The 15785-nt window shown below is 42.5% G+C and overlaps 1 protein-coding gene across 1 annotated transcript in view; it reads right to left on the bottom strand.

Annotated features, from left to right (window-relative positions):
• Positions 1–15774, bottom strand: part of Col17a1 (collagen type XVII alpha 1 chain) — a 48291-nt gene extending 32517 nt beyond the window's left edge. The window contains exons 1-9 of the mRNA XM_090345947.1: positions 15562–15774; positions 10705–10767; positions 7787–7831; positions 7001–7105; positions 5447–5578; positions 4128–4175; positions 3197–3232; positions 2227–2274; positions 32–175 (exon numbers count right to left, since the gene is read on the bottom strand). Coding sequence (XP_090202073.1) covers positions 32–175; positions 2227–2274; positions 3197–3232; positions 4128–4175; positions 5447–5578; positions 7001–7105; positions 7787–7831; positions 10705–10756 — 610 coding nt within the window. The 5' untranslated portion in view covers positions 10757–10767; positions 15562–15774. The remainder of the gene's footprint in view (positions 1–31; positions 176–2226; positions 2275–3196; positions 3233–4127; positions 4176–5446; positions 5579–7000; positions 7106–7786; positions 7832–10704; positions 10768–15561) is intronic.
• Between the last annotated feature and the right edge of the window lie 11 nt (positions 15775–15785).

The following is a 15785-nucleotide window of genomic DNA, read 5'->3' as shown; positions in this document are numbered from 1 at the left end:
CTCCAGAACAGCCTGGGGCAGTCAGGCTTACCTGACTGGGAGCTGGCTGTCACCATCTTGGTCTCCACGGAGCCTTTCTTGGGGATGGGGAGGGTGTTGGAGGTGTTCCGAGTGGGACTAGCACTTGCTGACCGGCTCCCCTTGAGCAAACGCTTAACATCGTCCAATTCTGTCCCTGTAGAAGAAAAGCCAGACTGTCCACCTGGCCCAGGAGTCTTTCCTGAGTCTGACCACACTGGGAGGCACAGGGATTGGTGCTCTGAATCCCAAGGAAAACAACAGCTGCTTTGTATATCAGGACAGATGTGATTAGCTTTATAATTCCTGCTTTTTAACTATTTACGGCACTTCTCAACCCGATACTTGGAAATATTAACAAACATCGTCCCATGCAGGGACCTTAAAGTACTTGGGTGTGAGTTTCTAATTAGATACCCAAGAGATGATTCCATGGCTAGAAGACACTGCCATCTGGGACCAGGCAATTGGAGAACCAGATCCTTTAAAAACAAATGGATTAACAGTAGTCTCATCTCCTACACAGGATGTCATGAATATCAGGTACTGAATTTGTACGTCTGGTAGGGCCAAAGGGATTTGTGGCCATAATTCCTAAGCGTTATGCTGCATTCATATGTGATTTAGTTTCAAGTCCATCTGGCTGATATCATCTGTAGCAAGGTGAACTGGTAGAACAAAGCAGAGAAAGGAGAGGTGAACATATTGTGCAAGGCAATGCATAGGAGGAGACATGTAGATTTGTAGACAACTGAGGCTGAGGGACCTCTCAGCAACTCCCCTCTTCCTCTGGGCTCAATACCCAACACCTGAAAGGATTGAGTAGGAAAGTCTCAGGTCTGGAGCTAGAGTCCCATGACCCAGAAGCTGAGCTCTGTGAACAAGCCCCTGTCTCTGCATCCCTAGCCACCAGCCCACATCTTCCCTCTCCCACTCCTTGTATTTAGCTCCTACTTTACAAGGTAAGTTTATGTCAAGATAGTGCTAAATAACTTCTAACAAAGGCAAGAGTTGTCCAACATACCCAATGCACAGAGACTGGGCACTCTCGGACCTGGGTGATGAAGTTCAAACCCTAATCCTGTATTCTTTTTTTTTTATTGTTATAAAGGTGATGTTCCAAGAGGTTAGAGTTATATAAGATGAAGAGTATGTTTCTTTTTGAACAATGTCACCCCTTTCCTCACTCTCTCCAAATTTTTCCCTTCCATCCCTACCCATAAGTTGTATAGTTCATTATCAACATAGTATCTAGTGAGTACCAGTGCTGTATTCGTTCACCCTTTGTCACCTCCATTTCTTTGCCTTCCCTACCCCCCAAAGGCAGATAAGTGAACCAACAAGACAAAAAGAAAACCAAAAACAATAAAGACAAAACTCTTATTTCCATATCCTAGAGTTCATTTTGATCAATATTATTATATATTATCAGAAAAATCCTAGACTCTTGACCCTTCTCTAATCTGAACTTTCTGATTATTCTCCACACTGAACCTCCAGAATCGCAAACTGACCCCACAGCCTAACTCTGATCCACCCTCCAGTCTCCCTTCAGGTGACATCTAACCCCAGTGGAATTCTTTGAGCCCAGGAGCCTGTCCCATCTTCCTGGCTGAAGTAGAGCTGTGGCTCCATGCTTCCCCACCTCACTGAGTTGTTGTGGTTGCCGGTTCACTCTCCCCACTGATCTCTGAACTACCAAGCAGCAGTGTACACTATGGCTTATTCAGAAACTTCACCCAAGCACCTAGCCTGGGGCAAACCTACTGAAGACCAGGAGAGATGCTGATGATTCTGTGCATGTGCATGCAGACGCACGCACACATGTACCTATGCACTCACACACATCCCATATGCACTTATGCACACATATGTGTCATACATGCAAGCACAAACATGCATAGCAAGGTGTGAGCATGCATCCACATGCACTCACATGCATGCAAGCCCACAATGTACACAAATGTGCATACACCCCACATACACACGCGTGCACATAAAATGCACAAGCACATACATGTGCACATGCACATAGCAAGGCAAGTACACATATGGCACAGGCATGCACACAATGCATACATGTGAGTACAAACACATGTGCACACATGCACACAAACCACTTGCCCCTAACTCCTAAACATTAAGCTGCATTTATGTATGTATGATTGCTTTTCAGAATGGTTTTGCAGCAAGACAGTGACCACTTACATCTGGTAGATGGTGATGCACTCTGAAGTCGAGCTCGGATTTCACTCTCTGTACAAAGGAAGAAATGGAGAGGCAGTGGGTGAGGAACCTTGGGGCACAGACCCTGGCATTCAATTCTGAGACTGGGCAAATCCTAGGTTACTGAGTTCTGGGACCCAGCAGCTGAGTGCTTCAAGGAGACAACTGCTAACTAGGAGTCATTGTCTCCCACTTCTCCCACCAACTACAATAGTTCCACACACCCCAGACCTAAAGAATGGTTCCAGGCTGAGTGAGGAAGTCCACTACATTCAGTAACGACCACACCCTCTCCCACCATCCACTTCACAGTTCCCAAACCAGGCATTTCTCTTGCCTCTGGGGTGACTCAGGTGTGGGTAACAGAACTCTGAAATCTACAATGGCTAGGCCTGGTGCTGCATGCCTGTGATTCCAGCACTTGGGAGGCTGAGGTAGGAGGATCAGAGGCCAGCTTAGGTGGCATAAGTGTCATGTGGCTCCCTTAGGCCCCTCTCAAGCTCCTCCATGGTTCCAGGTCCCAGTGCCTTTCTTTCTTGTCTCCCAGCCCGGACATGGAGATTACAAAACTCTGTCCCAGAATACATTTGAAAAAGATGTGATTTTGCTCATCTCTTGATGTATGATGGAAATGAAAGCACATCCTGTTAGAACTAGCCAGAGACCAGAAACGAAATTTGGAGCGGTACCTGCGTTTTCACATCATCCACAGCCTGATGAGTCCCCCAGATTTTCACCATGTGTTTTGATTCCTGCCTCTCATGGCTGTTAGGTCATTATCAGAAGCTCCCCTTCCCATCCTAACAGAGCTGGTACTCCATGCTCCTTGAGAGCAGAAAACACAGCTCCTTCACTCTTTTGTGCCCCTCCCATCTCTTGTTCCATTGGCATGGGTTAGTGCTCAGGGAGTTAGTGGAATGAATTGAACTGAACTCAGTCCAATGGTACTCACCTCGTGTTTGGCTCCGCCCTCTGGTCGAAGAAGATGCTGAGGAAAAAAGAAATGTAATCTTAGGTATATATATATATATATATATATATATATATATATATATATATATATATATATGGAGCTAGCAGGCTGAGTATTTTTGATATGAAGGTAGATATAGTTGAGGGTTTTTTCTCCCATAGGATTAAATCCAGATGTTAGGCCTTTCAGTACAGCAGATGCTAAATAAATTACGACTGGAGGCTAAAAAGGTAGAAGGTGTTTTGTAATTTCTCAGTGCATTTAGGGTGTGAGAATTGCTAGCTGAAGCAATCTATTTGGAAGCATGGTTGGATGGATTCAAAGGCTGCCAAATCTTCCCTTTTATTTGTTTATGAGAGCCTGCCTTTGGTTTTCCAACCATAAGCAAATTAAAAAAATAATAATCACGAGAGAAATCACCGGTTATACCAATTCATGTGCACAGTGAGATTCTAAGAACATGGACAGAGACCAGGCCAAGTTAAGGCACAGCCCGGGGTGTCACTGGGCCACAATGTGGCCCTTTGAGGTGCGCTATGGTAGAGGGGTTGCGATGCTGGGTGCTGGCGTGTTGTAACTGCTGCTTGTCTTCGCTGGCAGGTCTCTGCATGTTGTGGAAGGAAGAAATCCTGCAATTATTGCTTTGCCTTAGGGGTATATCCATCCAAGCATGAACCCTGTGCAAACAATTTGCCATTTTAATGTATTGTGTGAGCAGATGTTTATGACAGCAGGTTCACATGACTGAACCTTAGAATAAAGTGAGGGGAAAAAAAGAGGACATCCAAGTTCAGACTCCTTATAGAAAAATCTATTTCATTTATGATGCTTCCTGACTGTGACTTCATTCTCTAACGTTTTTGTAGTGTCTCATTTAAGCATTTCATTAGAAAATAAGGAGAGGACATACCAAATTCCTTCCGAGGATACTCTGGGGATGAGTTGCCACTGGAACTCCCTGGAGAAGGGATGAAACACATTATAAATGGGGTGTGTGGGGGGAGTGCTGAGAACATTCTGAACTTCCACAGCTACAAGTGTTTTAGTAGGGACTGAGCTGTGCTATCAGTGGAATGTAGTATCGTAGTGGGGTCCACGTGTGGGGGTCCCTGGTTTAATTGTTGGCACTGTCACAGCCTGCTTGTGTGGGAAACCTCTGTAGAATGACTACTTCCTGTTTCCTTTACATTTAGTCAACTGCCAACTCTGCCAATTCCATCTCTCATACTTCTCACTTACTCTTCCCTTCTTGTCCAAGCCCAGGTCCTCTGACAATTGTAGATTTGCTCTTGTCACTGTTCATGACTCCAAGAGTTCTAGTTCTGGACCTCAAATATGACTGTGGCTGAGAAACCTCTGTGGCTTGCCATTGGGTGTTGAATAAAGTTAAAAGAATCTTATCCTCACATGGAAGCTGGTTTTCCTACCACTGTCTCTTCTGATGCAAACCCAGATTTCTCCTGTCTATCTTGGCACATGCTGCTGCTTTCCCAGCTTGGACATCTCCTCTCTCTCCATCTCTAGATGTCAAAATCACACATATGAGAATGGTGTGGCTCACATGCCACCTCCTCCAGAGCCTTCCCTGATTTCCTCAGTTGAAGATGGTCCTTCTGCACCAGATGACATCTTTCCTCCATCATCTCAATTAATCTATGAGATCACAGTGGCCTTGAAGACAAGATCCATGTCTGACCCACTTAAATGTCCATCAAGCCATTGCAAGCAGTATTAAGCACATGATAAAAAACAAATTGAGCAAATGTGGCTCATGTGTGTGGTCCTCACTATTCAGGAAGCTGAGAGCTGAAAATTGCCAGCATGAGAAGGAAAGACTGAGAATCTTATCTCCTTATCTCCAATTAACAAGCAAAAGGCCAGGAGTGGGGTTGTGGCTCAAGTGGAAGACTGGTAGCCTTGAGTGAAAAAACTAACTAGGTCCTGGGTTCAAGCCCTAGTATGGACACACGCACACACACACACACACACACACACACACACACACACACACACACACTGAGTAGAAAAAAATTACTAAATGGGTGACTTAGTAAATGAAATCTTCTAGTGATGTGTCCATAAAAGGAATGAAGAAAGAATAGAATCTGGGTGGAGTGGGTTGGTGAATAGGAGGGCAAGATTACAGACACAGGTAGGAAGCCAACATGCAATCTGCAGAAGATCAGTGACGTTTTGTGGGGAAGAAAATGGTTCTTTTCCTCTGGATACCTTCGTAGGTTCCATGGCGGGCAACATGAGTCTTTCTTTCAAAGGTTGAACCAGGTGAGTTGGGCAGAGTGGAGGCTGGTGAATGAGCTCTCCTGTAGCTGGAGGTAGAGGTGTTACCTCGTAGGCTTCCACCTACAAGTGGGGGAAAATGTAGATCCTTGTAACATTTCTGCAGACATGACTCCCATGGCATAGATATCCAGGTATATTACCAAGTACATTTGGGCTGCTCACAGATTGGGGGAAGGGAGTTCAGCAGGAGGACCAAGACCTAGCTGTTAGGAAAGCCCAGGTGGAAGGTGGTTGCTCAGGGACACAAGGGCATAACTGATGACAAGGCTTTTCTTGAATCCATACTTCAAGGCAAAGAGGTCCCTCATGACCAGTTACTACGCATGGAAACTGGCAGAGATTCTAACGGGCTTTCTGAAGCTCTGGTGCTCAATGGTAGATACTTGCTTGGATGGACTAGAAAAGAATATGTTATGGAATGGCCCTCAATATAATGGGCCCTGGCCCATTCAACCAGGCCCTTCTTTAGTGTGTGTGTGTGTGTGTGTGTGTGTGTGTGTGTGTGTGTGTGTGTGTGCTGGTACTGGGACTTTAACTTAGGGCTTCATGCTTCCTTGGCTCTTCCACTCTAGGCTAGTACCCTACCATTTGAGCAACCCTACCATTTGAACCACAGCTCCACTTCTGGCATTTTGCTGGTTCATTGAAGACAAGAGTCTTATAGATTTTTTAATGTTGTTAGTGGTGGGGCCTGGACAACTCGAGACCCGGGTGATGTTAGTGAGTTCTTTGCTCAGGATTAGCATTCTACCACTTTGAGCCTCAGTGCCACTTCCTCTCATGGACTTTTTTTGTCTGGATTTTCTTTGAATGGACACCCTCTGATCTCAGACTCCTGGTAGCTAGGATTACAGGTGTGAACCACTGGTGTCCTGCTTTCTCTGGCCCTTCTTGTGTCTTCAGCTTTATGGATTATGCGTATACCGTTGTTTTTTGTTTGCTTGCTTTAGTTCCTTTGCCATGCTCTTTTATATCTTCCTGTATGGGGAATAAAGCTTATACTGGCAGCTTGCTCACTGACCATTACAGGTCAGATCACATGTCACCAAATTATCCCAGCACCAGAACCTGATTGTTAAATTTCTCCCTCTTTCTCTTCTCCTTCTCTGTCTTCTCCCCCTTCTTCCTTTCTCTCTTCTTTATTTTATTAATTCAAACTGTAAACTCTAAGTGTGCATACCCTAAAACAAGCTGGCTTAAAGAGAATGATTCAGTGGGAATGCAGCCATTTTCCCCTGAATTGATGATAGTTGTTTATATTGAGAGTTGAAAGTTGAATCAATCGTAAGTAGTGTTTCACTGCTGATAACTTGAAAGTTGCACCCTCAGGTTGTGTGTCATTAGGTGACTCTGCGGGGCATTTGGAACATATAACAGTACATTGATTGAGGAGTGAGTCTCATAGTCTCTTCATTGGATCTTTCTTAGTGATTCTCTCCCAGTCCTTCTGTCCCAAACCCTCTCACCATCTTTGGTACTTACTAGAGTTGATGTAGCCACTGCTACCATGAGTCAGGCTTTGTTTCTCCAGCCGGCTCCCTCCACCAAGTGAGCCTGTTTTAGCATAGCCATTGCTGGTCCCTCCTTCTGCCAGAACCAAAAAAAGTCAGGTGACAGCTTGAAGCTGGAGTCAGGCTAGTGGTTCCCTCATCCCTTGTCCAATGGAAACCTTCCCTGTTTTCCTACTGGAATTCTCCTGATTGGGGTCCCTCTCCCTCTTATACTACAAGGTCTGAACTGCCATATTTTAGCTGGTGGTTGATACAAAGGCATGGAGTGCATTGTCAGCCACTGGCTCTGAAAGGAGAACCTTCTGCGGGAGCACAGCAAGTAACTCACTAGGAAATGTAAGTATTGGACAAGATGACTGAGTGATGCCTGGCTCACGGAGCCCAAGTTATGGCTGGGCTTGCTCAAATACCTGAGCAAAGCCCAGATATGGAGGGGAAAGATGGCAGCTTTGGGTTCCATCTGTCCTCTGTTCCTTCAGCAGCTTTGCCTTAGCCAGGTGAGTTCTTCCCATTTCAGAGGCACAGGGTTGCTCTAGGGTTTAATCTCTAGTAGAGGAATTCCTGGAAATGGAAGCTTGGAATGAACCAAACTACTCCAGACTCAGGATGGATAGGATTTCCAGAATTTTAGTGACTATAACAAGGACCTGTAGAGATCAAAATATGTGTGGTTCTCCTGTTCAGCAGGAGAGGGCCCATCAACAAGATTATGAGGTGGGACATTCACACATGTCCTAGGAAGAAGTAAGCCACTTACTTGGTGGTAAGGATGTAAGTCTTGTAGTTACTGTTTCAGTGATAACTAGAAAAGAAATAAAAAAGAAGACCTTTTTATAGAATGTACTGACATCTCTATTGGACAAGGCTTTGTGTCTGTCATAGGCTCAGCATAGTAAGGCAGGGTCAACGAAGATCTCTGTATACTTGTGCCAGGAGGTAGGAGAGGGATCTGAGCCACTATACATTATTGGGAGCTGATCCATTGTACATGAAGATATAGGCAATAAAAAAGGGGCCTCAAGTGACCCAGAAAATAAGTTCTTATTTTTTCTGGAACCAAAGGAAGTTACCCACCAATTCACAAAGCAAGTGGTCTTGATTCCAGTCTCTTAATCACATCTGTCCTTTAGGACTGGGATTGGCTTTGTCAAAGGCCAGGACCCTTTGTCTTAAATGACATCTCTCTAGTCTATTCCTTCCCAAAGACTCAGGCTATCTTGGGCCAATACCCTGACTGATTTCCCTGTGGACTTCCTGATGAAGTGGGAGGTGTTTAATAACATCAGGATTCCATTCTGGAATCTTCCTGAGCATGGCTTAGCGTGGAAGGAAAGGGGGAGAGGGAGGTCTGAGTTAGTGAACTTTAGAGGTTGTTGAAATTTGTGACAGCTGAACTTCAAAGACAGACTTCAAGAGTCAGGCCCTGCCTGACTACCTGAGTGCTAGTGTGTATAGGGAAGTTATAACAGCCTTTGGTGTTTTAGGAAACCCCAGTTAGAAACAAGGGCTTATGCCTCCTGGGGAATCTCTTTCTTTTGTAGCAGCATAAGGAGCATGTGTTCTGTAAATCCTAACAAAGCCAATTTGTGTCTAACCATGGTCATTACCACTCCTTCCCTTGATGTTGGGCCAGTCTGGCTAGGCTTGCTGGTTTTTAAAAGCAAACCTCCCTTGAAGGTACGTGTGCGCATGTGATGAATGAAGGGAAGGGTGGGAGGAGATAGAGAGTGCTGTTTTTGCCACTTGAACCCATGCTGTTGGCCCCCTTCAGCACCCCATCTCCCTCACCCTGTTCTTCTTACCTCCTATGAATTCATTTATCCTGACAGGAACATAGGAATGTAGTGCAAACAGAATTCAATACTTTAGAGGGAATGGTTTTACAGAGGAAAGTGGCAGCTTCATTTGAATAATGGTCTTAGAGCGTTCACTAAACCCCTTATTGTAGAGACCTTTGGGAATCTTTGACACATAAAAAATATTTTTGACCTAAAGTTTTAAGTCTATGAAGCTAGAAAGTCTTTTTTTTAAATGGGAATAAATGGAAGTCATAGAATAAGTGAACTTCCCTAATTTAAAATTGCTAAGGGGACAGTTTAAACGTCTCTGTATTTATCATTTGGGCAATTTCACAAAATAAATGTATCTGTTTTTTATTTTTAGTGCAGAGTTTGACAATGATACCAGTTTTTTCAACCTAGTTTCTATTTATATAGATTTTATTGTTGGGATAATGTATATAGGGGTTACAGTTACATTCATCAGGTAGTAGGTGCATTACTTGTCACACATTGATACCCCTTCTCATGTTTTTGTCCCCATTTCCCTGCTCCACCTCCTCCCAATCATCTTGTTTCCCCTTCCATTTCCTATTTAAAATAAATAAATGTATATACAACATACCAGGTAACAAAGTCAGATACAATAACAATATGAGATTAACCATAAGTGCAAAAAAAGGGAAGAGAAAAACAGAGTACATTAAGAACAACAACCACACAAGATATAGCTCTTGTTTCCATATCCTAGAGTTCCTTTCATTTAGGCTTATTCTATATGACCTTATGGACATAGGCTTTGACTTATTGTAATCCTCTGTTAGGAGAGCCCTAGATGTATACTAATTATTACAAATGAGCAAAACCATTGAGCCTACATTCCTTTGGGTCTAGCTTACTTCACTTAATATGATTTTTTCCAAGTCTTTCCATTTCCTTAAAATGGGGTGATGTCATTCTTTTTGATGGCAGCACAGAATTCCATTGTGTATAAGTACCACATCTTCTTGATCCAATAATGTACAGAGGGCCATCTGGGCTGGTTTCATATCCTCACTATGGTAAATAATGATGCAATGAACATCACTGTGCTAGTGGCTTTAGTATGTCCCTGTTTCTGGACATTTGGGTAAATGTCAAGGAGTGGAATTGCTGGGTCATATGGGAGCTTTATGTTTAGTCTTTTTCAACCTTGTTTCTGCAGTAACTGAGATATGTTATAAGTTTATACTTCCGTTGATTTATATACCTAAATAAGGAGATGATCAAATAAACTGGTAAATTTGTTCAACAGAATATGATAGCCATTAAAAGTACTAGTTATTAAAATTAAATATTTCCTTTCTTTCATCTTTCCTTTGTTCTTCCTTCCTTTTCTCTCCCCCTTCCTCCTTTTCTTTCTCATCTCCTCTCTTCCTCCTTTCCATCTTTCCTTGTTCAGGGGATCAAACCTAGGGCATATTATTCACTGGGCAAGTTCTTTATTACTAAACCATACCCTGAGACCTAGAAAGAATGTTTTTTATTAGTCCTAAAGTGAGGGACACATTTTGATTGCAAATGTGTTTTTTAACTATATATTTTTTTGTCTTTTCTTTTTTGGCACTGGGGATCGAAACCAGGACGTTGCACTTCCTAGGCAAGCGCTTTGCCACTGAGCTACATCCCAGCCCATGCAAATGTGTTTTTTTTTTAAATAAAGTACCAGCCTATGGAAGGAATAGAAGCAACAAGTGCCAGCTTACAGAAAGGAATAAATTCCACTTTAGAACACACTATAAGATGCTACAGTGGTTGTAGTGGAATTACAAATTAATTATTTATTCTATTTCCAAAGTTTTGATTTACTTGTATAATGACAGCATTATAAATTAAAAAAAAACCATGTGCTTCTTACTTCTTTCAGTGACTTCTGTGCCATCATGCTTGTTTTTCTTGGTTACCTCCATCCCATAGCCACCTGTGGGGAAATGTCAGAAATCATGAAAGGCCACATCTCTTACTGTTGTTTTCAGCAAGTTTTGGCCCTTGCTGTTCAAGCTGAGACCCAAACTTCTCATCTCTAGAACTCAAAGCATAATTCTTCCTTGTGTGTATGTTGTACAAAAGCAATTTCCATTTATGTTTGCCAAGGATAGTTGCAAGGGACAGAATTCAATAGTTCTGCTAGAATTCTCAGAATCTAATAATTGGCCTGCTGAGCATCCAAGGACTTACCCAGCAGCCACGATGCCTTGACCTTTGTGTCATGACAAAGCCTCAATTTTTTTTGTCAAGGTCATAAATACCTGAAGAGTATCTGTCAAGGCACTTGGTGCTATTTACTAATTCATTTTGACATGTTCTACAGCATTCCATGTTCTAGATGAAACTGACATAAAGCATTAGTGTGGCTGTAAGAGGGGTGCTTGATGGATTTAAGTCAAAATAATTTTGATTGTCATACTTGTCTGGAATGCTACACTTTCCAGTGAATGGAATTTTCTGTCTTTCTTTTGTTTAAAATTATTTAAAAGTGGTTGTACAAAGGGATTTCAAGTCAGTATATGAATACAATGATCTTGACCAATATCACTCTTACTCTCCTCATCTCTCCTGATTCATCAATCCCATTGATATACATGGCTCAATTTCCACATATATACATTATTATTATTGCATTCACCCACCTTTCCTCTCTTCACTTGTCTGGGCACCCTTCTTGGAGGGGGGGCACAAAAAGTTTTAATGCCTTTTAAAATCAGAAGGAAATATAAACTTAATCCAACCTGCATCAATATTCTTTTAGATACCAGTGCAGTTGTAATATACATGTTTTGGAAATGTCTTTTTTCTTTTCATTTCTTCTTCCCCTTTATTTTCCTCTTCCCCTCCCCATCTCCTTCTCCTTCCCCTCCTCTTCCTTCTTCTCTTCTTCTTCCTCTTCCTCTTCTTCTTCCTCTTCTTCTTCTTCTTCTTCTTCTCCTTCTCCTTCTTCTTCTTCTTATCCCACAAAGGCAAAAGTATATAAAAGGACCAGGACCACATGAGAACAGCTGTTAGCTGAAATTACCATGGAATCTTGGAATTAACCAAGACTGGCACTGTGAGCTCTAGGGCCTGGTTGAATGTGCCAACTTCTTGCTCATCATTGGTGTTACTTAAACATAGCTCTAGGCAGGGAATGAGGCACCCTGGAAAAAATTCAAGCTGGCTTTGAGATGACATAGAATGTCTTTACAGATATATTTCCTAGTGCTAAGAGGAGGGGCTCCAGAAATACCTTAATAAGGAAGGCCAGCCTCATTAGAGGCCAAACTTGGCTTTTGACTATGCCTGCAGACTATAAATTGTACAACCATGCCATGTGAAGCTTCATGCAGCAGCACCCTCTTTCAAAGCCTTAGTTTAGCATTATTTGCCTTCGGGATCTCTGAAGCCCCTTTCTACCTTATGTTTTTGTATTTTTGTTCCCAATGTACTCATTCATTAAGGACCTGAAAACATGTGTTGTTGGCTGCCAATAGGGAGATAAACAGTTATCTAGAATGGCAAGTGAATTTATAGGAAATATCCCAAAAGGGACTGTCTGTAAGACTCTCCACAAACTTTTCCTACTCACAAATCATTGCTTGTTTTTGATCTTTCAGCAATATTTACAGCTGAGAGTGTCTGGGTTTATTCTGCTTGTAACAGTTAAGGAAGATGAATACCAGCTTGGCTCAGTAATAGCTCAGCCTCTAGACAGCTAACCTGGAAAATCTGCCTCTCCCCTTCCCCACTGCCCCTGTTCCACTGAATCCAGAAAAAGAACAGACATTTCTAGGCCCTTCATCCAATCCCTAAGTTCCAAAGACAAAATTCCAATTTCTATAGCAAAAAGTAAGGTTTTCTCTAACTTTCAGAAAGCACCAAAACAAAAAAACAAACGCCCCCAGCCAGCTGAGAAATCATGTCTCTTCCCCTGCTCCCCTACTTTTTGGGCCTGGAAGACCAGTCAAAGGTAGGCTGTGTTGAGCCTGGCCCAGCAAGGCCCCAGGACATGCCTCACTCTTAGTCTACAGCTGTGTGACCCACTCTATACAGAATTCTCTACCAGACTGACAATTGGAGGTGGCAGGCCTGTGTTGGGAGGGTTCCTTTACTCCATCACTATAGGAGGGGGCTTTCTATTTAATGGAGGCTGATGTTTGGAGGCACAAACTTGGGCTAGGATCCTGTGGGGCCCACAGCAGGCCTTCTCGCAGGCCTTCTGTTGAAAATGTTGACAGTATTGGTAGTATCTTAAAGTGTAACATCAGGGAAAGAAAAGCTTGCCCATGTTCATGCCTGGGCCTGCCCTTCCTGAAGGTTCTCACCTGAGCTCTTGTATACCAGTTAGTGGAAGCGCTGTCAAGTAGCATAATTTTAAACTTCCTAGACACTGGGGCCACTTCTCTAGCGGTCAGGATGAGTGGCTCATTCAAGTTCTCAATTCCATTATGACGTTGATTTGTATCTATGGTTCTTTCATCAAACTTTTTTTTTCATACCCACAGAATTAGTTGTACCTATTTATGGGATATGGTGGGATAATTTGATAGATGGACACATGCTATGGTTTCATCAGTGTAAATAGTATTTCTATCTCTAAACATTTACCACATTTTGGTGTTCGGAGCCTTCTAGTACTTCATAAAACACATCCTAAGTTGCAAACTATAGTGACCATACCGTGCTATTGATCACTGGGACTTAATTCTTATCAGAGTGGATATGTGATCCTTTATGTCCCTTCTACAATCCCCTCTTCCCCTTGCCTCATACATTTCCCAGGCTCTAATAAATACTATTTTCTCTGCTTAACATCACACCTTCTAGTTTCTATGTGAGTGAACAGATCCATAGTTCATGGGCCATCTATACCAAAGTTCAAAGAAACTGCTTGATAGTTATTGCCTAGCTAATACCCTTTCAAAAAGAATGTTGAGATTTCCATAGGTAAGAAGACATAGATTCCTACTTTTTTGAGGTTTTTCCTTCTTTCCATTTCATTTTAATGAGATTGCCTCAGATTAGGATGCTTCCTAAACACACCTAATGTGAGCTATTGCATGGACTGTGTCTTCTAATGACACTCGATATACTTTGTTCTTGATACAAGAAGGCAATAAAAAACATTAGTTGTTTTTCTATTTTTAGTTTTAGGATCAAAAATTCCTATGCCATATGAAGGAATCACAAGTATTTTTACAGTACCTAGCACTACAGTCTATATACTTTAAATTTTAAAATAAAACAACCAAAGTCTGGAAGCATGAGACCCCATAGTTACAATCAAGCAGGGAAATGTCCAGCAAAACCAGTGTCCTTGGCTTTATCTTACCAACACTCAGATATGAGTTGTTTACTCACAACATCTGGCTACCCTTGATTTCTATGCCCACACAAGGTACCTTTGCCAGCTTCTTTGGGATCAAGGCTGCTGCCATTAATAACATCCGATGAACCAAACAATGCCAATGTAGACTATATGGTCAGTCCTAATGGACTGGGTTAGGTTGGATTGATTTCATCAAAATAAAAGGTATTTCTTTGAATGTTTGTAAGTGACTTTAATAGACCCATGCACACTGACGGGTTCATACAGGGAGTGGATGGCAGGGCCTAAGAGTGAGGCAGACCCCTGATTCCTTGTGAGGAACATTTGTCCACATGTTTTAGGTGAGCTCTGACTCAGATCTGTGCTTCTGCTCCAGGGGATAACATACAAGGGCTTACCAAAAGCATTTCCACTCTTTAAACAAAGATCTTGTCAGAATTTCATCACATTTTAAGGACCTAACAAACTCCAGTTAGTCTTGCCAGTGAACTGTTTCTCAAGGAGAATGTGGTATCAGAAGGGTGCCTCTACTTAAAAATTTATTGGGAAATAATATTTCTCAGTTAGCAGTTACTGTGATTTTTTGGGAAGGAAGAGGGTGAAGAGAAAAGAGCCAAGCTGGTCCGTAAGAGTAGAGACACAGAAAATGCACTCTCTCTCTCTCTCTTTCTCTCTCTCTCTCTCTCTCTCTCTCTCTCTCTCTCTCTCTCTCTCTCTCTCACTCTCTCTCTCCCTTCCTCTCCCTCTCCCTCTCTCCCTCTCTCCCTCCCTCTCCCTCTCTCCCTCTCTCCTCCTCTCTTTTTTACTTCATCCAAGTATGACTCTAGAATCTTCCTGGGTCACTGAGACCATTCAGAAATTTCATTTTATGTTAGAATATGGGGTGCAGAGGTTTTACAGCATGGGAAACAGCAGTGTCTACCCGGCCCTACAGCTTCACTGGAATCTGCCAGCTATGCTCCTGGGAGGCCTTCATTCACTTACACTTGAGCCCACTCTCTGTTGTCCAGGGGGAAGAGGGAGACAGAAGAAGAGGAAAAGCCAGACATCCAGAGAGGAAATTGAGGTTGTGAGATAAGGAATTAACTTGTTTATATCATATTTTAAATAAAACAACCTCACCATGAGTCACTCTGTAACATGGACAGTAACACAGAAACATAATGCCACAAAAGCCCAGCTTCTCTTTCACATCCATGGACTTTTCTTGTTATTCTTTTAAAAGACACGTCTTAAGCAAAGTATAGACACTGAAGTCATCGTTTATGCCAACTAGTCACTTCAACCATGAGTCTAAGCATTAAGGAACTTCATCTTACTTATTTTTCCCCCATAAACATTCAATTTCAAAGCGGCAAACCTTAAATCAAAGTCTCGGAACAAGGGAGAGAGGTCAGTCTTCCCATTACTTACCTGGCTTGCGATTCTGAAGGAATTGGAAACAACTTAAACGAATGCCCCTTCTCTCACTTTCTTCTTCTGATGCTTTCTTCTATAAATTTTGCAGTGCCTACTATTTTTTTTATCCAGACCCAGGCAAGGTGTGTTAAACCTGAGTGATCTTCCAAAAATGTTCACTTCTCCTTCTCTTCCCTCCCCCCTCCACTTGTTTCTTTCAGCGCTTTGCTTCCCAACAA

The sequence above is a fragment of the Megascapheus bottae genome, chromosome 15 (genome assembly GCF_031878675.1).
Source record: "Megascapheus bottae isolate mThoBot1 chromosome 15, mThoBot2.hap1, whole genome shotgun sequence".
Taxonomy (NCBI): Eukaryota; Metazoa; Chordata; class Mammalia; order Rodentia; family Geomyidae; genus Megascapheus; species Megascapheus bottae.
Note: the sequence above shows the minus strand (reverse complement) of the source record. Positions and strands in the feature narration are given on the sequence as shown.